Raw genomic sequence first — 24,153 nt, forward strand, 5'->3', positions numbered from 1 at the left:
ATATAGGAAAGCCATGGATTTTTGGGCATTGATATTATAGCCTGCTGTACAAGCCTTGTTTGGAGGTACAAGTCTATTGTTGATAGGATTTTCTTGGTAGAGTATTTAGGATTCTCGAGATATAGTATCATATCATCTGCGAATAGTGAGAGCTTGATTTCTTCCTTTCCTATCTGGATGCCTTTAATGTCTTTTTCTTGCCTAATCGCTATTGCAAGTACTTCCACTACGATGTTAAACAGAAGTGGTGATCCTTCTCTTGTCCCTGATCTTAGAGGAAAGTTCCTTAGTTTTTCCCCATTGAGGATAATGCTTGTCATGGTTTGTCATAGATGGCTTTGACTATCTTGAGGATTTGAAAGCAATGGAAAAAAATAAAGACGGATTCATAAAACTTTTTTTAAAAAACCCATTGTGGTGAGAGTTTTCATCATAAACAGTTGCTGGGTCTTATCAAAAGCTGTCTTTGCATCTATTGATATGATCATATGGTTTTTATCTTTACTTTTGTTGATATGATGGATTATGTTGATTGATTTCTGAAAGTTAAACCATCCTTGCATCCCCAGGTTGAATTCCTTTTGGTCGTGGTGAGTTAAGCTGAATAAAGTATTCTTGGTGAGACATTCAGTTCATTGAGTTTTCTTACTATATCCCACCATTGTCTTTGGGCTTGGAGGGTTTTCTCTAATAGGTCAGCTGCAAATCTAAGGGGAACTCCTTTGTATGTTATTTCCTTCTTTGACATTACTGCTTGCAGTATTGTGTCACTGTCCACAGCATACATCATTCTGACTATGATATGCCTTGGAGTGTTTTTATTTGAGTCTCTTTTAGCTGGCACCCTTCTGGCTCCTTGGATCTATATGTCTGCATTCTTTAACTCTGGGAAGATTTCAGCAATGATTTCTCTGACTGTGGCTTTTTCATTGGGGTTGCCTCTCTGTCCTTCTCTGTCTTTCTCCAATGATTCTAATGTTGTTCCTCTTGGCGTCATCCCCTAGGTCTCTGATTCTCCTTAGAACTATTTTGAGTTCTTTTCCCATTGTTTGTTGTTCCCATTGAGATTTCTGTTGCTCATCTTCAAGCTCACTGATCCTGTCTTCAGCTGTATTAATCCTACTGCTTATGGCAGGTTTTAATTCCGTCTACCCGATTCTTTATTTGTGATACTTCTTTTTGTAGTTTTTTTTATTTCTGCTCTCATTTCTTCCTGTATTTTTTTGACTATCCATTCTACTATTTTATTCATTTCTTCCTTTAGTTTTCTGGATATCTCCTTCATTGATTCTTTGAGTAATTCCTTGACCATCCTCTGCATTTCATCTCGGAATTCTTTGTCGGAGAAAGCATATTTGTGTATAACCCCGTTTGAGGATTCGGGACTGTTTTCTTCATCCTCTCCTTGTGGAGATTTGCGTTATTTCTTCATGTTGTTTTGGTTGTCTAGTGGTAAAACCCTGAAATTCACTAGCACTGTTCCCTCTTATCGTGGGAAAGGATTCTGGATGAGGTCGGTCATTGGTGGCCATCCTTCTCCCTTTCTAGAGTCTGACCTTCCTCTTAGGCATTATTCTTTGGCTTATGACAGGCATTAATGAAGCTTTGGAGGAGATGCTGTTTAATGTTGGGCTTGTACAGATTCTTGCATACTGGTCTTTTTTTAGAATTGGAGTAGGCCAATAGATTATTGTTGTATTGTAGTTGAGGTGGCCAGGAAATTTTTCACAGAGTTAGGTGATAAAAGCTGGAATGAAAATCAAGAGTGCTTGGGAGTGGGAAATGTAACTGCGCCTGGGAGAAGGTCATGTCCACTTTTGAGGAGGCCACACCCACTTTGAGGAGAACAAGCCTATTTTGAGGCAGCCACGCCCCCTACGTTTGTGGCCACGCCCCCAGCCAGTCCAGATTGTAGTTCACAGACCTGTTGGGGCCACGAGTACTTGGGCTGGCGCTGGCTGCAGAAGTGGAGGCAGGTGCCCCATGCCAGGGTCCCCGTGGTGGCTGGCTTTCAGGGTCCTGAGTTTGGGTGTGAAGTGGGCGCCAAGTGGGTACAGACCTGTTGGGCAGGGGCAGCGACTAGTTCGGCTGGCGCTCGCTGTGGAAGTGGAGGCAGGTGCCCCATGCCGGGGTCCTGGCGGTGGCTGGCTTTCAGGGTCCTGAGTTTGCATGGGGAGTGGGGGCCAAGTGGTTACAGACCTGTTGGGCAGGGAGAATGAATGTTTTTGTGTCCTTGGTGTAGATGTGTAAAAATGCTGTGTTGGATGGTGGCTCAATTCTAAGTTCACCGAGAAATCTCCATATTTTCCATAAATGATGAACCAGACAGCATTCATTCCTACCAGTCATGAATGAGAACTCCTTTATCACATCTCTGAACACAGATTATTTTCAGTATTTGGCATTGGGTGGGGATTCATCCTACAATGCTTCCTGACTCTGCACTCAGGAATCACTTCTAGAGATGCTCTGAGAACTGTATGAGATGCTAGGGATTGAACTTGAGTCTGCTGCATGTGTGCAAGGCAAGTGTCTTACTCAGTTTACTATTGCTCCAGCCCCTCACACCACATTTTTTCCTTTAGGGACCACAACTGGGGATGGTCAGGGATTACTACTGGCTCTGCACTCAGGAATAATTCCTGGAGGTTTTCAGAGGACCAATGAAATGATGGAGATCAAATTATGGTCACCCAGTGCAAGGCAAAAGCCTCACTTTTATTGTATTATTGCTTCATTTACCCATAGCAATATTTTCAATAGTGCCATTTTCACTGTGTGAAGTAGCATCTCATTGCTGTCTTGATTTGGATTTTCCTAATAAAAGGTGATGATGAGTTTTTTTTTTTCATGTGCCAGTTGGCCATTTGTTGGTGTTCCTCATAGAAGTGTGTTCACTTCACTCCCTATTTGTGATAAGGGTTTTGGGCACGCATCATTTTTAATTTCTTTCTTATTTTTGTTGATAGCACAGCAGGTAGGGTGTTTGCCTTGCAAGTGGCCAACATGGCGGGCCCGAGTTTGATTCCTCCACCCCTCTCAGAGAGCCCGGCAAGCTACCGAGAGTATCCTGCCCACACGGTAAAGCCTGGCAAGATACCTGTGACATAGACGATATGCCAAACAAACACAGTAACAACTCTCACAATGTTACTGGGCCAACTCGAACAAATCGATGAACAATTGAGGGCAGTGCAGTGCAGTGCAGTGATTTTTGTTCATATTACCAATGATTTCTACTGCCTTGCCTTAAAAACCACTGATTTGTTTGTAGTTGTCTTCCTTTATACTGTTAAGTCCTTTATTTTATACATATATTATATATAATATATACTATATAGCACTGTTCTCTCGTTGTTCATTGATTTGCTTGAACGGGTACCAGTAACGTCTCCATTGTGAGACTTGTTGTTACTGTTTTTGGCATACCGAATATGCCATGGGGAGCTTTCCAGGCTCTGCCATGCAGGCGAGATACTCTCCGTAGCTTGCTGGGCTCTCCGAGAGGGGCAAAGGAATTGAACCCAGGTAGGCCACGTGCAAGGCAAATGCCCCACCCACTGTGCTATCACTCCAGCCAATATATTATATATTATAATATGTATATATATATTTAGTTCAGCCTTATTTTTAGCCCTATAATTTATGTTTGAAGATTCCACATGTTTTTTCTTGATTATAGTTATTTCCCACTGATCTACTGGTCTCTTCATTTTACTCACCTTCACTAAGACTGTATTTTCGTGCTGTCTTCAGACAACTTTCATATCCCTGTGGTATTAGTTTTTCCAGGCTTTTGTGTTGTGTACTATAAAAAGCTTAAGTCTCTTCATCATCAACCAGACCCTTCTCAGTGCCTGGTTAGGGATTGGTGACCTGTAGTCAATCAACCCTAGACAATTACCAAGTGTTAAATGCAGCAAATACTCACACACACTTGGGCACAAAGTTTGAAAATGGCTGGACAGTGACCAGCATTTAAAGATGAGTACTTCCCACACGGAGACTGGAACCTCATCCAAGATGGTGACTGACTGCACACACTGCAGGGTTGGCAGGGAAGTGTAGCTGACCCTAGTCCTGCAAAATAGAACTTGAGGTAGTGGTGGCCTTAAGCTAATTAAATATAATATTTGAGGGCGCAATGTTTTCATGTATGCCTATAGCTTTGTCCTTCACAATGAGATGAGGAATGGCAGGAGCCAGGTGGAATTAAAAAGGAAAATGTTCTTTATAATTTTCTCTCAAATCCCAGATAAATATTTGCTATGCGTTGGTGAAACACTGCTTAGAAATTTTCTCTGTGTCTGTTACTACAGAATATAAGATACAATATAGCGTCAACTAACATTGCTATCAGACAGTTAGTTAGAGGGAGGCCTGCCTGTATTTGACTCCTGCTTATAGCCTACCATTTCTTTCCCCTCTTCAGATTTTTTTTATTAGTGAAACACCATGAGGTACAGTTGCAGATTTACAATTTTTTGTGCTTGGGTTTCTATTAGACAATGATCAAATATCCATCCCTCCACCAGTGCCCATTTTCCACCACCATGGATAATATCCCTCCCACACCCCTCCCCCCATCTCACCCTTCCTCTGTGGCAGGGCAATCCCTTTTGTTCTCTCTCTCCTTTTGGGTGTTGTGGTCTGCAAAAGAGGCATTGAAGGGCAAACATATTCAGTTCATAGTCTACTTTCAACATGTATCTCCCCTCCTGGGAGGATCCTCCAAACACCCTTTATTTGGTGCTCCCTTCTCTATCTGAGCTGCCCTTTCCCATAAAATGCCAAGCTGGCCTATAAGCTATGGATTAATCCTCCTGGTGCTGATCTCAGCTATTCTTGGGTATTAATCTCATACTTTGTTACTTTATATCTCCCAGATGAATGTGATCTTTATATGTCTATCCCTCTCTTTCTGACTCATTTTGCTTAGCATGATACTTTCCATGTTGTACCACTTGTATGTAAATTTCATGACTTCATCTTTTCTAACAGCTACATAGTACTCCATTGTGTAGATGTACCAAAGCTTCTTTAACCAGTCATCTGTTCTTGGGCATTCAGGTTTCTTCCAGTTTCTGGCTATTGTAAAGAGTGCTGCAATGAACAAACAAGTGCAGATGTCACTTCGACTATACATTTTTGCCTCTCTGGGATATATTCCCAGGAGTGGTATTGCTCGGTCAAATGGGAGCTCAATTTGTAATTTTTTGAGAATCGTCCATACTGCTTTCCAGAAGGGCTGAACCAGTCGATATTCCCACCACGAGTGAAGGAGTGTCCCTTTCTCGCCACATCCACGCCAGCATCGGTTGCTTTTGTTCTTTTGGATGTGGGCCAGTCTCTGAGGTGTGAGATGGTATCTCAATGTGGTTTTGATCTGCATCTCCCTGATAACTAATGATGTAGAGCATTTTCTCATGTGATTTTTGCCATTCAGATTTCTACTTTGAGAAAGTTTCTGTTCATTTCATTGCCCCATTTTTTGATGGGGTTGGATGTTTTCTTCATGTGGAGTTCAACCAGTGCTTTGTATATCCTTGATATCAACCCCGTGTCAGATGTGTATTTGGCGAACATCCTTTCCCATTCTGTAGACTGTCTTTGTATTTTGGTCACTGTTTCTTTGGAGGTGCAGAAGCTTCTTAGTTTAAGATAGTCCCATTTATCTATCTCTGTTTTCACTTTCTCGGCCAGTGGCATGGCATCTTTGAAGATACGATTCGCTTCAATGTCATGGAGGGTTTTGCCAAATTTGTCTTCAATGTACCTTATGGATTCTGGTCTGATGTTGAGGTCTTTAATCCATTTTGATCTTACTTTTGTACATGGTGTTAGACAGAGTTCTGAGCCCATTTTTTTGCTTAAAGCTGTCCAATGATGCCAGCACAATTTGTTAAAGAGGCTTTCCTTACTCCACTTCACATTTCTTGCACCATTATCAAAGAATAGATGATCACATGATTGAAGGGAGTTGTCAGTGTATTCAACCCTCTTACATTGGTCTGCAGTTCTGCCTTTGTTGCAGTACCATTCTGTTTTAATTATTACTGCTTTGTAGTACAGTTTGAAGTTAGGGAGGTTGATTCCTCCCATTGTCTTTTCCCCAAGAATTGCTTTAGCTATTCGTGGGGGCTTATTGTTCCATATAAATTTCAGGAGTGATTGCTCCATTTCTTTGAAGAATGTCATGGGTATCCTTATAGGAATTGCATTGAACTTATACAATGCTTTCAGTAGTATTGCCATTTTGACAATGTTAAGTCTCCTGACCCATGAGCAGGGGATATCTTTCCATTTTCTCATGTCCTCTTTTATTTCCTGAAGAAGCATTTTGTAGTTTTCTTTGTATAGGTACTTTACTTCCTTAGTTAAGCTGATTCCTAGGTACTTGATTTTCTGGGGCACAATTGTGAACGGGATTGTTTTTTTTCATGTTGCTTTATTCTCTCTCACTGTTTGTGTATAGAAAAGCCATGGACTTTTGGGTATTGATTTTATAGTCTGCAACTATACTATACAAGTCTGTTGTTTCTAGGAGTTTTTGGTGGAGGTTATTGGGTTCTCTATGTATAGTACCATATCATCTGCGAATAGTGAGAGCTTGATTTCTTCCTTTCCAACCGGAATGCCCTTAATACCTTTCTCTGGCCTAATTGCTATTGCAAGTACTTCCAGTACTATATTGAACAGCAGTGGAGAGAGTGGGCATCCTTGTCTCGTCCCTGATCTTAGAGGGAAGGCTCTCAGTTTTCCCCATTGAGGATGTTGCTTGCTGTAGGCTTGTGGTAGATGGCTTTAAATATGTTGAGGAAAGTCTCCTCTTTACCCATTTTGGCTAGGGTTTTCATCATAAAGGGGTGCTGAATCTTGTCAAATGCTTTCTCTGCATGTAATGAAATGATCATATGCTTTTTATCTTTTCTTTTGTTGATATGATGGATTATGTTGATTGATTTCCGAACATTAAACCATCTTTGCATACCTGGGATGAATTCTACTTGGTCATGGTGTATGATCTTTTTGATGAGAAGTTGGATTCTATTTGTTAGTAGTTTATTGAGGATCTTTGCATCTGTGTTCATCAGGGATATCGGCCTGTAATTCTCTTTCTTTGTAGTATCTCTGTCTGCTTTTGGTATCAGTGTGATTTTGCTTCGTAGAAACTGTTTGGAAGTGTTTTTGATATTTCAATTTCGTGGAAAAGCTTAAAGAGGATTGGGAGTAAATCCTCTTTAAAGATTTGGAAGAATTCAGCAGTGCATCCAACCGGGGCAGGACTTTTGTGCTTGGGGAGACTTTTTATTACCATTTCAATTTCCTTGATGGTGATAGTTCTGTTCAGGTATTCCAGGTCTTCTTGGTCCAGCCTTGGGAGTCTGTTGGAGTCTAGGAATTTATCCATTTCCTCAAGGTTTTGATGTTCCGTGGCATAAAGCTTCTCAAAGTACTGCCTGAGGATCCTTTGAATTTCTGTAGTTTCTCTTGTAATGACCCCCTTTTCATTTCTGATTAGGTTTATTAGGTTTTTCTCTCTCCCTTTCTTTGTGAGTTTTGCTAGAGGCTTATCGATCTTGTTAATTTTCTCGAAGAACCAGCTCTTGGTTTCATTGATCTTTCAGATTGTTTTTTGGGTTTCCATCTCGTTAATTTCTGCTCTGAGTTTTATTATTTCCTTTCTCCTATTCAGGTTGTGCTCCTTTTGTTGGTCCTTCTCCAAGATATTAAGCTGTGCAGTTAGGTTATTTATGTGTGCTCTCTCCTCCATCCTGAGGAATGCTTGTAGAGCTATAAACTTTCCTCTTAATACAGCTTTTGCTGTGTCCCATAAGTTTTGGTAACCCATGTCCTGATTTTCATTCGTTTCTGGGAATCTTTTGATTTCCTCTTTGATTTCCTTTCTAAGCCACTCGTTCAATAGCGCTCTGTTTAATTTCCAGGTGTTTGATTTAGTTTTCTGTTTTTGTGTGTGATTTACTTCTAATTTCAGCACATTATGGTCTGAGAAGATTGTTGATACGATCTATATCTTCTTAATTTTATGGAGGCATGTTTTGTGGCTCAGCATGTGGTCTATCTTGGAGAATGTTCCATGTACGCTTGAGAAGAATGTGTATTCAGCTTGTTGAGGATGAAGTGTCCTGTATATATCTACTAAGTCCCTTTCTTCCATTGTTTCCCTCAGATGAAGTATGTCCTTGCTAATCTTGAGTCTGGTTGATCTATCAAGATGTGACAAAGTGGTGTTGAATTCTCCCACTAGTATTGTGTCGCTATTGATGTCTTTTTCCAAATCTATGAGTAGTTGTTTTAAGTACTTTGCTGGTCTCTCATTAGGTGCATATACAGTTATTATTGTAAGTTCTTCCTGTTGTACAGATCCTTTGATCAATAAGAAATGGCCTTCACTGTCTCTTATGAACTTCTTCACTATGAAATCGATGTGGTCTGATATTAGGATGGCTACCCCAGTTTTTTTATCGGAGCTGTTTGCCTGCAGGATTGTTTTCCAGCCTTTGACTCTGAGTCTGTGTTTGCTTTGACTATTGAGATGTGTTTCTTGCAGGCAGCAGAATATTGGGTTCAGTTTTCTAATCCATCCTGCCACTCTATGTCTTTTAATTGGTGCGTTTAGCCCATTGATATTGAGAGAGATTATTGTTATGGGATTTTGTCCCATTGTTCTGTTGAAATTGGGTGTATTTGAGGGGCCTGTCTTGCCTTAAAGTAGCCCATTTTGTTGTTTTTGTAACCATGGTTTTGAGTCTATGAAGTTCCTGAGCTGTTGTTTGTCTGTGAAACTGTGTTTTATTCCTTCTATTATGAATGAGAGTCTTGCTGGGTAAAGTATTTTTGGAGAGGCATTTATTTCATTGACTTTTTTCACTATGTCCCACCACTGTTTTCGGGCCATGAGGGTTTCATCAGAAAAATCAGCTGTGAATTTTAAGGATGCTCCTTTGTAAGAGATTTCTTTCTTCAATCTTGCTGCTTTCAGAATTTTGTCTCTGTTCTTAGGTTTTGGTCATTTTGATCAGGTGTGTCTTGGGCTATTTTTATTCGGATTTCTTCTAGCTGGTACCCTTCGGGCCTCCTGAATGTGGTCGCATGTTTTCTTCAGCTCTGAAACATCGTAGCAATGATGTCTTTGACAGTTTCTTCTTCATCAAGGTTTTCTTCCTGTCCCTCTGGGACTCCGATAATCCTTATGTTACCCCTCTTGGCTTCATCACGATTTTCTCTTGCCATCTGTTCCCAAATTGTGAGTCTCTTTTGTATTTTCTGCTCTTTTCTGGTGAGTCTCTGAATTTCATCTTCGAGCTCACTGATTCTGTTCTCAGCAGCTGTTACTCTGCTGCTCAGGCCTTCCACTGAGTTTTTCAATTCGCCCCCCAGGTTTTTCAGGTCTGACATTTCTGATTGCATTTTCCTCATTTCTGCCTTCCAATCCTCTTTTCTTTTATTGGCATTGCTTTCATTGTTTCTTTTAGTTCCCTAAGCATCCTAAGTAGCTCCCTTCTGAATTCCTTGTCAGAGAGGTTGTCTAACACTACAGTACTGTTGGTGCCTTCTTGGCTAGACTTTTCAATAAGAAAGTTTGGTGGTCTTTTGCGTTCCTTTACCATTGTGACAACTGTGGTTTAGTCCTTCATGTTCACTGTTACTATTCTGCTTGATAGGCAGTGTGAGTTGAGATAGACTCATGAATTATTGGCAACTGTGTTTCTAGTGGCTGCGCTAAACTAGAGAAGATTCCATCTAAGAGGGTAGCTTATGGTTCCTATGGCATATGTAGTGGGAGAATATTTCGTGGCTGCTATTGTGGCCGTGGCTCCGGAAAGAGTCCCTGGCGCTGGGCGCCAAGCTGTACCTGGTTTAATGAGGAGAGAGTACCTGAGACGTTCAGCTTTGTTGCCGAGAGGTGGGCCTCAGTTCCCGTCCCGCTCAGATCAGGGGAGAAAACCGGCTGTTCTAGGAGATCGAGCTAGCTGCGCATGCCCAGAGAGTCCCAAGTCCTGGGGGCTTGCTGTACCTGGTTGGAATGAGGTTCCTCTCTTCAGTTTTTTAAAGTATTGAGTCATCTATGTTGTCTGGTGTTCAGCACAATTCTTCTCCTCTATTCCATAATAATTTAGTCAGAAATCTCTTCTGATTAAAAATATGGATAAATATAATATAAATAAAAAAATAAAGTCTTGAGAAAGATTACTATAAGAACCAAAATCTCTTCCTGATTGCTTAACAGTGGAGTTTCTTGGCAATGCCTTCTGCCTCCAGTCCAAACCATCTCTATGATATTCTTTGCCACAGAATTTTTTTCAAAGGCTTATTAAAGTTTCTATGTATATTAATCCAAGTTTTGGTATGGAATTGCTGTAATTGTTAGTGGAGGTAATCACAAATTCTCAACTTTTGTCAGTCTTTTCCTGAGTCTTGCATGTCTTTTTCTTTTTCAATGTGTCTTTTCAGGTCTTTTGCTTATTTGTTTTTGTTATTTGGACCACATCCAGCTGTGCTAAGGTCTTGCTAATGGCTCTGCACTCAGACATCAGTACTGTTGGTGTTCTGAGGATCATATATAATCCTAGGGATCAAATTTGGGTCAGCCATATGCAGGGCAAGTGCATTACCCACTGTACTATCACTCCATCCCTTTTGCCTTATTTTTGTTATTGAGTTGAATGAGTTCCTTGGAAATTTGTTATTTATCAAGTGTATGATTTGCAAATATGTTTTTCCATTATGTAGACACTCCCATACTGTTTCTTTTCCATGTACAAATTTGATGTACACACTTTCGCCTACTTTTGCTGCTTTGCCAGTGCTTTTTGTAAAACAAGAAATCTTTAACAAGTTCAGTATCAAGAAGATTTCCCTCCTCATCCCTGCTTCTCAGAACCACAATATCTGAGCATATAATTGATTATATAGTTTATTTTAATTGACACGTATGGAGCAAGGTAGTTCATTTTCCATGTGAATGTAGAGTATATCCAGTGCTTTTATTGTGAAATATTTTTCTAACGTATACTTCAAATTATGTTGAATACATAGATTAACATATGTCTCCTGCATGTCTCCAATAATTTCTAGGCTCTGCATCCTATTATATTGACCAATATATCTGTCTTTATACGAGTTATAGATTTTTTAAATTACTATGACTTTGTATTATATTGTGAAATAAGGACTTTTGATGACATTAATTTGTTTTTTCTCAAGATTGATTTAGCCAATACAGTTTTTTTGATATGTCACAAATTTTAGAATTGACTTTTTAATTTTGTGAAAAATGTCATTGGTTTTTTTTTGTTGTTGTTTTGGGGACATACATTGTTGTGATTAGGGCTTACTCCTGGGTCTGAGCTCAGAGGTTACTCCTGATAGGGCTCAGGTGCTGAAATGAAACTCAGGTCAGCTGTGTGCAAGTAAAGCAATTTGTCTACCTTACTGTCTTTCCAGCCTAAATTTGGGGGTTTGATACAAAATTGGACTCCTACTTTATATGATACAAGAAAACCAACTGGTAGCATATCTAGTTTTAAATTTATAACCCACAGTTGTAGCTCTGCACTGTAGCACTGTCCTCCCGTTGTTCGCCGATTTGCTCAAGTGGGTCCAGTAACATCTCCACTGTGAGACTTGTAACTGTGTTTGGCATATCGAATATGTCACGGGTAGCTTGCCAGGCTTTGCCGTGTGGGCAAGATACTCTCTGTAGCTTGCCAGGCTCTCTGAGAGGGGCGGAGGAATTGAACCCAGGTCAGACAGGTCAGCTGCGTGCAAGGCAAATGCCCTACCCGCTGGGCTGTCGCTCCAGCCTACCCACAGTTGTAAAATTTCATAATCTTTTTATGATAAAAATTTAGTGTCACTATTGTTAATCTCTAGTGTCTTCTGGGTAAAGTGTCTATTCACTGCCATCTTCAAAATTTTTGATGTTTTTGTCCCTGTTGTTTTTGTCAGACTTTGTTTTCCTTATATAACCTGGATATTAACCCTCTGTCAAATATTTATAGTGTATGAAAATATTTTTCCATCGAATAGGATATTTAATTTTTGAAATGAAAGTTACTTTAATCACAAAAATCACAAATCATCCTGTTATTCATCGATTGCCTCGAGCAGGCCCCAGTAACGTCTCTTTCATCCTAGCCCTGAGATTATATTCAAGGCTCTTTAGGAGAATGAGACCCATCATTGTTACTGGTATTTGGCATATTGGGTACGCCACGGGGAGTTTGCAGACTCTGCCGTGTGGGCAGGCTACATTCGGTAGCCTGCCAGTTTGTCCAAAGTAGGAATGAGATAATAAGATATCATAATAAGATGTCGCATGGCCTCATTTGCGGTTCGGGGAGCTGGTTTTATAGTCTCTGAGTCTTGGACGTTGATGGGATTACATGGCGCCAGGTTGCCAGTTGGTGGGTGTGACCCCCGCCTACTGGAATGAAAGTTACTTTCATAAAGTGAGAAAAATGCTACTGTCCCATTTCTTTATTTTTTTCTTTTGTTTCCCTTTTTATAGAATTGGGCTAGAGCAATAGCACAGCAGATTGGGCATTTGCCTTGCACGCTGCTAACATGGCCAACCCGAGTTCAATTCCTCTGCCCCTCTCAGAGAGCCCAGCAAGCTACCGAGAGTATCTCACCCACATGGCAAAGCCTGGCAAGCTTCCCGTGACGTATTAGATATGCCAAAAACAGTAACAACAAGTCTCACAATTTGTTATGCGATGTTACTGGTGCCCACTCGAGCAAATTGATGAACAATGGGAGGACAGTGCTACAGTGCTTTATAGAATTAAAACTCAGGAAAGAAAATGGACCATAGCACAACAGTGCAACAATCTTGAAACACTGCTTTACAACCATAGAACAACTTCAGTAGAAGTTAAAATTATAATATTTGAAAAAATAAAACATAAAAATAATTTGAGTACGCTCAAGAGTATTCCAAGTTGCAGGCAGATTTGAGAACCAATAGATCAACTTATTGTGTCAGGAATAAAAATTTAATACATAGTATAAACATGATATTAGAATCTAGATTTAAATTATTCTGCATTTAAAAAAATATTGATTCACTGTGAGAAACAATGTTACAAAATAGCTGTGATTTGTTTTCAATTTTAAAATGTTTGAGTACCCATCCCTTCACCAGTGTCCACTTCTATCCAGCAATGTCACCAGTTTATCATATAAAATAAATAAACAAAATAAAGAAGAGTACTAAATACAATAAGAAACTGAAGAATTCATTGAAACTCATAGTGTTTTGAATATGCTATCTTTAAAGTGATTTTCAATTTCAGGTATAAAATCCAAAATTGTTTTTAAGTTTGAGTTACCTTTTTTGTACAGTATGTTCAAGTGATCCGGAAATATTTGTTTGCATGTGACTATCCAGTGTCCATTCTCCAGTATCCATTACCATTTGTAGATTATTATTAGTTGAGGAAACGTTCCTTCTCTATTTTAGACTTTGGCTCCTTTGTCATGAATTTAATTTCTCTCTCACTTCCTCTTGCCACTCTCTATCTTTACATATATCTACACTATATGTAGATATAGTGTATTTGTCTATCATTTGTCTATCCACACATATCTACAAGAGTTATGTGAAAAAATGTGCATTGCCCCTTATCATGGAAATGAAACTTAAATGCCAAGAGATATCATCTCACACCTGTGAGTTAGAATGGCCTATTTATCAACAAGTGCTTGGCGTATGTAGAAAACAAGAAAATCTCTACCCTGTTGTCTCAAATTAACTATTATTTCAGCTTCAGTGAAGGTATATAGAATTTTCAAAATATCTTCTTAAAATCATCTACAAATTATATCCTTAAAACAGTTTTGTAAAATAATATTAACTCAATAGAAATGGGTAAAGTGGTCTTGCAAACACATTTGTTATTTCATTAATTACATTCTCCTTTGATGTTTTCCTCAAACTTATATATACTTTCCTTCCTGATGTAATTAACTTTTATTTTTATTTATAGTTCCCTTTACTTATAATTTTGCTTTCAGTTGTAAAATACTTTACCACGTTGTACCTTTCCTCAACCATTATCTATTCAATTGAATTTTAACTCACATTCTCATTCCTTTGCTAATCTCTTTTGTGTGAAGCATCTTTGTTGTTAAAATTTATTCCAATTTATATGCAAACTTTTGTTCTTTTGCTCTTAAAAGTTGAAAAATATTAATCTTCTAGAAAAATTGTATAGATTCATACACTTACGTCTTCAAATGTTCTCATAACCAAATCATATATTTTATGTTGTAGGATTTGAAATTTCTGAAAACCAGAAGAAGCAGGCTGCAATGACGGTGAGAAAAGTTTCTAAACAGAAAGGTAAAATCTCTTTTAGTCAAACATCTGCCTTCCCCACTGTCTTAACTAAGAAGCCATATTCTATTCTTAGTTATTTACCAAACTTTCTTTAACCAGTCATCTGTTCTAGGTTACTTGGGTTGTTTCCAGATTTTGGCTATTGTGAACAGGGCTGCAATGAACATACAGGTACAGATGACATTTCAACTGCTTTTTAGCAATCTCAGGATATATTCCCAGAAGTTGTATTGCGGGGTCCTATGGAAGCTCAATTCTGTTTTTTGAAGGACTGTCCATATTGTTTTCCAAAAAGTCATTCCCACTAACAGTGAAAGAGTGTCCCTTTTCACCCACATCCACACCAGCACTGGTTGCTTTTGTTCTTTTGAGTGTGTGCCAGTCTCTCTGGTGTGAGATGATATCTCATGTTATTTTGATTTGCATCTCCCTTATGGCTAGCGATGTGGAGCATTTTTTCATGTGCATTTTGACCATTTATAATTCTTTTTTGAGAAAACTTCTGTTCATTTCTTCTCCCCATTTCTGATGGGGTTGGAGGTTTTATGCTTGTACAATTCTACTAGTGTCTTGTATATAATGGATATTAATCTCTTGTTAGATGGGTTTTGGGTAAATATTCTTTCTCATTCTGTGGGCTCTTTCTACATTTTGGTCACTGTTTCTTTTGAAGTGCAGTGGCTTCTTAGTTTGATGTAGTCCCATTTGTTTATGTTTGCTTCCACTTACATGGTTAGTGCTGTTTTACCTTAAGCTTTTAGCTTCAATGTAATGGAGAGTTCTACCTACATTTTCCTCTATGTACCTTATAGATTTATTTCTGTTAGTGAGGTCTTTAATCCACTGTGATCTGACTTTTTTGCCTGGCATTATACAGAAGTGGGAGTTCATTTGTTTACAGTTAGCTATCCAGTTTTCCCAGCATCACTTGTTGAAGAGGCTTTACTTGTTCTGCTTCAAATTTCTTGCTATTTTGTCAAAGACTAAGTGGCCATACATTTGGGGGTCTGTGACAGAATATTCAATTCTGTTCCATTGGTCTGCAGGTCTGTTTCTAGCCCAAAACCATGATGTTTTAATTACTAATGCTTTGTAGTAGAGTTTGATGCTGGGGAAGGTGATGCCACCCATCTTATATTTCCCAACAATTGCTTTAGCTATTCATGGGGGTTTATTGTTCCATACGAATTTCTGGAGTGTTCTATTTCTTTGAAAAAAGTCATGGTTATCCTTATAGGGATCATATCAAATTTGTATAGTACCTTGGGCAGTATTGCCATTTTGATAATGTTAATCCTCCCTATCCATGAGTAGGGGATGTGTCTCCATTTCCTGGTGCCGTCTTTTATTTCTTGAAGTAATGTTTTGTAATTTTCCTTGTATAGGTTCTTCACCTCTTTGGTTAAGCTGATTCAAAAGTACTTGATTTTCTGAGGTACTGTTGTGAATGGTATTTTTATTTAATGTCTCTTACGTCTCTTTCATTATTTGTATATATGAAAGCCATGGACTATTGGATGTTTATTTTGTAGCGTGCCACTTTACTTTATCGACATATTGTTTCTAGGTGATTTTCTGTAGAGTCTTTAGGTTTTGTTAAGTATAGTATCATATCATCTGCAAATAGTGAGAGCTTGTCCTCTTCCTTTCCTATCTGTATGCAATTTATATCTTTTCCTTTCCTAACTGCTACAGCCAGGTCTTCCACTACTATATCGAACAGGAGTGGTGGAAGCGGGCAACCTTGTCTTAGGCTGATCTCAGAGGGAAGAATTTTAGTGTTTCCCTACTGATAATGACACTTGCCGTGGACTTTTGGTAGATGGCTTTGACTATATTGATGAAAGTTGCTTTGATTTCTATTTATCTTGAGTTTTCATCATAAACTGGTGCTGGATCTTGTCAAATGGTTTCTCTGTATCTCTGATATGATCATATGGTTTTATCTTTTCTTTTGTTGATATGATGGATTATGTTGATTGATTTCCGAATGTTAAACCATCCTTGCATCCCTGGGATGAATCCTACTTGGTCATGGTTTATGATCTTTTTGATGAGTAGTTGGATTCTATTTGCTAGTAGTTTGTTGAGGATCTTTGCATCTGTGTTCATCAGGGATATCGGCCTGTAATTCTCTTTCTTTGTGGTATCTATGTCTGCTTTTGGTATCTGTGTGATATTTGCTTCTTAGAAACTGTTTGTAAGTGTTTTTGATATTTCAATTTCATGGAAAAGCTTAAAGAGGATTGGGAGTAAGTCCTCTTTAAAGATTTGGAAGAATTCACTAGTGAATCTATCTGGGCCAAGAGTATTTTTGCTTGGGGAGAATTTTTATTTCCGTTTCAATTTACTTGAAAAATTTACGTGCAAAATTCTACCTCACAGAACGAGGAGAAAAGAATGCAAGGTTTAAGAAGAAGACTCCCAGAACAACCACCAACTGGGAACTCTTTGGCTCTGTTGCAGCAACATGGGAAGATGCCGTCATTGACAACATTGATGAGGAATATGATCGAATGATTCAGCACCTCCATGATTGTGCAAGGAATGCCAAGAGAGAGATAACCACAAAAAACCGTCTTTCTTCGAACACTCTTGAACTTATTCGCCAACGTGGCGTGGCACGTGCCTCAGGCAACCACAAGCAAACGTCCGAACTGGCAAAACAGTGCAGAAAAGCCATCAAGGATGACCTCAAAAACAGGAGAGCAGCAGTACTGGTAGATGCAGCAGAAGCTGGGAAAAACATTCGTAATGCCCGCCTGTCCTTCACCAACTACAAAACCAAGATGACTGCCCTCCGACATCATGATGGATCTATCACATCTTCCAGAAGGGCAATGGAGAAGATTATTCATGAATTCTACTCAGATCTCTTTAATAGCCACATCCACTTGCCCACATACCACATACCACATGATGGATATGTCGTTCCCAATGTTCTCCCTTCCGAAATCCAACATGCCATCTCGTCGGTAAAGAAACAAAAAGCACCTGGCCCAGACAAGATCAGACCTGAACACCTGAAGAACTTACCATCAGTACTCATCAATACATTAGCTCGACTCTTCACACGCTACCTGTCTGAATGCAAGGTTCCATCCCGATGGAAAACCAGCAAGACTGTACTACTATACAAGAAAGGAGACATCCACGACATTGGCAACTATCGCCCAATCTGCCTATTGTCTGTCATCTACAAACTATTCACTCGAGTCATCCTGAATAGGATTAGCAGAACACTAGATGAAGGACAACCATGTGAACAAGCTGGATTCCGAAAAGGATTCAGTACCATCGACCATATCCACACAATAACCAAGCTCATTGAGGTATCTCGGGAGTTCAAGATGCCGCTCTGTCTAACGTTCATTGATTTAAAGAAGGCCTTTGATTCTGTTGAGACGGAAGCGGTCATGGAAGCCCTAGCCAATCAGGGCGTACAAACTCAATACATCAGGATCCTTCGTGAGCTCTATTGCGGATTCACTACCAAGATCTCACCATTCTACAAAGAAGTAATCATCCATATCAAGAGAGGGGTTCGGCAGGGTGATACCATTTCACCAAAACTCTTCAGTGCCACCCTCGAGAACATCATGCGACGACTAGAATGGGAAAACATGGGAGTGAAGATAGATGGTCGGCAACTACACCACCTCCGCTTTGCTGATGACATCGTTTTAATAACACCAAACATCAGCCAAGCTGCACAAATGTTTGCGGACTTTGACCGTGAGTGTGGAAAGGTTGGACTACAGCTGAATCTTACGAAGACAATGTTTATGAGAAACAGCCTTGTTCCTGACGCTCCATTCACTCTCAACGGAACCACCATCTCCGAATGCAACAGTTATATATACTTAGGTCGAGAAATCAACATGATGAATGACCTGGCACCTGAGTTACGCAGGAGGAAGAGAGCGGCTTGGAATGCCTTCAAGAGCATTGAAGAAATAACTAAAAGGACAAAGAACCTCCAACTACGAGCACATCTCTTTGATTCCACTATTCTTCCTGCATTAACATATGCCTCAGAGACCTGGACCCTACGAAAACAGGATGAGAACACTATTCGGGTCTCTCAAAGAGGAATCGAAAGAACTATGCTTGGAATATCACGATTCACTCAAATGAGAGATAGAATCCGGAGTTCTGATCTTCGTCAACGCTCAAGAATCAGAGACGCTGTCTCATTTGCCAAAACATCAAAAATCAGATGGGCTGGACATGTAATGAGGTTTACAGACAACCGCTGGACTAGAGCCATTACTGATTGGATTCCACGAGACATCAAAAGATCACGTGGACGCCCACCTATAAGATGGTCAGACTTCTTCGTCAAGACCCTAAATGATCGGTTTGAGGCTCTACATGTTCCTAAAACGAACAGATACCATTGGGCTACGCTAGCACGCAACCGGGATGAATGGAGACGTTACTGGCACCCGCTCGAATAAATCGATGAATAACGGGGATTAAGTGATTAAGTGATTAAGTGATTCAATTTACTTGATGGTGATAGGTCTGTTCAGGTACTACAGGTCTTCTTGGTTCAGCCTTGGGAGGCTATAGAAATCAAGGAATTTATCCATTTCCTCGTGGTTTTTGTGTTTCGTGGCATAAAGCTTCTCAAAGTACTCCCTAAAGATCCTTTGAATTTCTGTAGTTTTGGTTGTAATGACCCCCTTTTCATTTCTGATTCGGTTTATTAGGGTTTTTTCTATCCTTTTTTTTGGTGAGTCTTGCTAGAGGTTTATCGATCTTGTTTATTTTCTCTAAGAACCAGTTCTTGCTTTCATTGATCTTTCAGATTGTCTTTTGGGTTTCCATCTCGTCTATTTCTCTCTGAGTTTTATTATTTCCTTCCTCCTACCCCAGTTGTGCCCCTTTTTATTTGTCCTTCTCCAAGCTCTTGGGCTGTGAGGTTAGGCTATTTATGTGGGCTCACTCTTCCTTCCTGAGGAATGCTTGTGGAGATATAAACTTTCCTCTTAATGAAGCTTTTGCCTTGTCCCATAAGTTTTGGTAACTCGCATCCTCATTTTTGTTTGTTTCCAGGATCTTTTGATTTCATCTTTGATTTCCTTTCCAAGTCACTCATTGTAAAATAGTGAGCTGTTCAATTTCCAGGTGTTTGTTTTGATTTTCTGTTTGTGTGTGTGATTTACTTCTATTTTCAGTGCACCATGGTCTGAGAAGAGAATTAACACAATCTCTATCTTGTTAATTTTATGGAGGTATGTTTTGTGGTTCAGCATGTGATCTATCTTGGAGAATGTCCCATTCACACTTGATAAGAATGTGTATTCAGCGTTTTGAGGATGGAATGTCCTGTATATATGTACTAAGCCGCTTTCTTCCATTTCATATTTCAGATAAAGTGTATCCTTGCTAAGCTTGAATCTGGTTGATCTATCTAGAGGTGATATATCAGTGTTGAAATCTCCCGCCTCAGTTGTGTTGGTATCAATGTCTTCAAGTCTATGAGTAGTTACTTTAAGTACTTTGATGGTCCCTTATTAGGTGCATATATATATTTAGTAGTGTAAGTAGTTCCTGCTGTACATTTTCCTTGATCAATAAGAAATGACCTTCACTGTCTCTTTTACCTTCTTCAGTCTGAAATCAGAGTGGTCTGATACCAGAATGTCCACTCCACCATTTTTATGGGATTGTTTGCCTGTAGAATTGTTTTCCAGCCTTTCATTCTGATTATATGTTTTTTCTGACTGTTCATATTTGTTTTTTCCAGGCAGCACAATGTTGGGTTCAATTTTCTGATCCATCCTGCCACTCTGTGTCCTTTAATTGGTTTGTTTAGCCGTTCGATGTTGAGAGAGATTGTTGTTATTCGGTTTTGTCCCATCTTTCTGTCAAAGTTTGATATATTTGATGGGCTTGTCTTAAGTAGCCCATTCCGTTGTTCTTGTAACCATAGCTTTGAGTCTTTGAAGTCCCTGAGGTGCTGTTTGTCTGTGGAACTGTATGTTGTTCTTTCTGATATGAATGAGATTCTAGCTGGGTAAAGTATTTTTGGTGGCATTTATTTCATTGAGTTTTTTCACTATATCCTGATGTAGAACACTTTTGTATATACTTTTTGACCATTTATATGTCTTCTTTGAGGAAATTTCTATTCAATGCTCACCCAATTCTTTGATGGGGTTGTTTTTGGTCTAATAGTAATTTAGATGTGGGTATTGAGTTTTGGTTTAATGTGTTTCTGTTGATTAATATGCCCTAGAGAAGATTCCACATAAGAGGCTAGCTTATGGTTCTTATGAAGCATTGAGGGGGAGAATAACTCACGGCCGCTAATGTGTCCATGGCCCCGGGAGGCCCCCCTGGGCTGGCCAATACTGGATTGGATGTGGGGAGAACAAACGACTGTTCATGCGGCCATTTGCATTCCCATTTACCGTCGTAGCTCTATGTTAGGAACCAGCTTAGCATGGGTCTTCTCAGTCCCACAGACTTGCAAAATTCAACTTTTTTTAACTGCTCACTCTGCTCAGAAAATGGACAAAATAGAAACAGATATTTCACCAAAATAGATATATGAATATGAGTTATACACTCATATTTGTGAATGTGACATTATCAATTATTGGATAAATGCAAATCAAACACGTAAACTACCATATATCTATTCAAATCGATGAAATTAAAATTAATGACAAGATCAAATATTGGCAAAGATGTTATATAGCTTAGTGGTGAAATGTAAAGTTGTACAAACATGAAAATAATTTGTCTCTTTCATAGGAAACTACATATTAATATTGATTGGCCATTTATTAAAAGAGTCACTGTCACTGTCCACTGTCCTTCCGTTGTTCATCGATTTGCTCGAGCGGGCCCAGTAACGTCTCTATTGGAGACTTTGTTGTTACTGTGTTTCGCATATCGAATACATCACGGGTAGCTTGCTAGGCTCTGCCATGCGGGGCAGAGGAATCGAACTCGGGTCGGCCATGTTGGCTGCGCGCAAGGCAAACGCCCTACTGCTGTGCTATTGCTCCAGCTCATTAAAAGAGTGCATATTACAAATGTTATATAAGTTAGCCATTATACCTAAGCATTTATCCTGGAGTAATATAAATGAATTTCCACATGAAACCATTAATTTTTATGACATCTTAGCTAATAATAGACCAAATTGAAAATAACTCAGATATTTTACATAGGGTGAGGAATTGAGTTACTTATAGTGCATATATATTATGAAATATCAGTTAAAAGGAGAACTAGCATGGGTTACATTGGGTGAATCTTAAAATATTAAATATGATATGACTATATTTACATCACGTTATTAAAATTATGTAAGTTAGAAATGGGAAGCAGATTAAGAAGTGAAATGTCAGGGTCTTATATGAGAGGAACAAGTTCAGGAGAAGAGTGAGGATATAAAAGAGGATTCTTGTAATGAAAAAAATATTTTTTTTACTGTGTCTGGCAATAATGTCCTTTACCTGGAAATAACATCACACTGTAGTTTCATAAAACGTTATCAATGGAGAAACAGTACAGAGTACAAAAAATGTCTGTTTTAATCTCTATATGATTCTGAAATTATCTCAAAGTATAAAGTTTAATACAAATTAAAATGAACACTCTCCAAGATCTTTTTCTAATATTCACATATCATATGTTGATATCAAGTACCATATACTTCTTTTATGGGTACCACATTTGAAGAAATAGTTTTAAAATATATCACAAACAATATAGAAGGTTGTTCTACAATACGATTCCTTAAAGATTATTGATTTTACTGCTCACATACAGGTCCAAGTGCTTTTATGAAACTTCAGAAATTCACCAGAAAATCAATACAGAATTGAAGAATTAAAAAATGTCAAGGAAGACAATATAGTAAAAAAATCAGCAAATGAAAATGAGTCTCATTATTGACTGCTTCTTTAAATATTAAAAACATTAAAAACAGGAATGCAAAACTGCAAGGAATATGGAAATCATGGAAAGATGACATGATAAAAATAATATATTCTTTAAAAATACTTTTTATTTTATAAAACCATTTATTTATACTTATTGGTAGTAGAGTATTAGGCATACAAATAATATTTCAACAACAATCCCAACATCAATGTCAATTTCCCTCGACTAGTGTCCTTGTACTTCACCCCATCGCTCCCCACCCACCTGCCATCTTCCTTGCAGCTGCATAGTATTTAATTATGTATATTTACTACATCTTCATAATCTATTTAACTGTCATTGGATACCTAGGTTGAGTCCATATCTTAGCAATTGTAGTAAGTGCAACAATGGTTAATGGTGTGCATATCTTCTTTTAAATGAATGTTTTTAAGTCCTGGGGGTAGATACTCATAAGTGGAATTGCTAGGTCATATAGCAGCTCAATTGTAAGTTTACTGAGAACTTCCCATACCGTTTTCCACAGGTGTTGAACCAGACAATATTCCCACTAGAGTAGATAAAATTTCTTTTTTCACTGCATCCCTGAAAGAAGAGATTGTTCTTACTATTTTTTTCCCAAATTTTATTTTATAAAAACACTCTGATTGACTCAAAAAGTTATTCATAGTTTGGTTTGAGAAAAAAATATTCCAGGAGCAATCTGTCCACCAGTACCAACTTCTCTCCAGCAGGTTCTCCTATTAGCCACATCTACCCCTAGCCTGATACATTGATAATAACCTTCTTATGTTCGGTTATTGAACTTCGGGTCTCGTGATTTCTGTAGTGTTGACTCTAGACATATTGTTATTTAGCTCATTATTCCTGAACACCACTGATGTACTTTGACAGTTATATCCTTTGCATCTTATTGGTTCCCTTCACCCATCTTTCCTTTTCCTCCATGTCTATATTTTTTGTCCAGGTGTGATCTAGTCATGAAGCATTTCATTTCTTCATCTGATTACTCTATCACATACAAGTAAAATCATATTGAGTTTACCCTTCTTCTTCTGAGTTATTACATTTAAAATGATATATTCCAGTTCCATCCATGTCCAGCAAATTTCATGATTTTATCATTCCTTACTGCTGCAGGTATTCCATTGTGTATATATCTTCATGGTCTACTGACATGTTGTTGGACATCTAGCTTGTTTCCAAATCTTAGTCACTGCACTGAGTGCTGATACTAATAATGGTTTGCATATGGCCTGTCCTAGTAATAGATACCCAAAGGTGGAAATACTGGGTAATATGGCAGCTCAATATTAAGTTTACTGAGAACTCTTCATACTGTTTTCCAGAGGGGGTGAATCTGACAATACCAGCAGTGGATAAGATTTCCGTTTTTCACCACATCACCACCAACATATTTTGTTTCAAATAATTTTGACATTGCTTAGCAATGCCGTGGAGCGATAGCACAGCGGTAGGGCGTTTGCCTTGCATGCCGCTAACATAGCCAACCTGAGTTCGATTCCTCCGCCCCTCTCGGAGAGCCCGGCAAGCTACCGAGAGTATCTCGCCCGCACGGCAGAGCCTGGCAAGCTCCCCGTGCTGTATTCGATATGCCAAACACAGTAACAACAAAGTCTCCAATGGAGACGTTACTGGGCCCACTTGAGCAAATCGATGAACAACGGGAGAGCCTTTACCTTTACCTTTAATTTTGATATGTGCCGTTCTCACTGATGAAATACGATATATCATTGTCTTAATTTGGATCCCCCCTAATAATAAGTTATGATTACATAGGTATGTTAATCATCCTACGGTCCTTGTCAGAAAAATCCCTGTTAATTTCCTTTCTCCATTTTTAATGGGGTTTAGGG

General features: G+C 38.9%; 1 protein-coding gene across 7 annotated transcripts in view; it reads left to right on the forward strand.

The window, feature by feature from the left end:
* The window catches only part of ARHGEF9 (Cdc42 guanine nucleotide exchange factor 9), a 480,567-nt gene that overhangs the window by 399,061 nt on the left and 57,353 nt on the right, over nt 1-24,153 (forward strand). For all 7 annotated transcript variants that reach the window (XM_056130045.1, XM_056130050.1, XM_056130046.1 and 4 more), the window contains one exon: nt 14,303-14,371. In XM_056130045.1, coding sequence (XP_055986020.1) covers nt 14,303-14,371 — 69 coding nt within the window. The remainder of the gene's footprint in view (nt 1-14,302; nt 14,372-24,153) is intronic.

This window comes from Sorex fumeus, unplaced genomic scaffold (assembly GCF_029834395.1).
Source record: "Sorex fumeus unplaced genomic scaffold, SorFum_2.1 ptg000073l, whole genome shotgun sequence".
Classification (NCBI taxonomy): Eukaryota; Metazoa; Chordata; class Mammalia; order Eulipotyphla; family Soricidae; genus Sorex; species Sorex fumeus.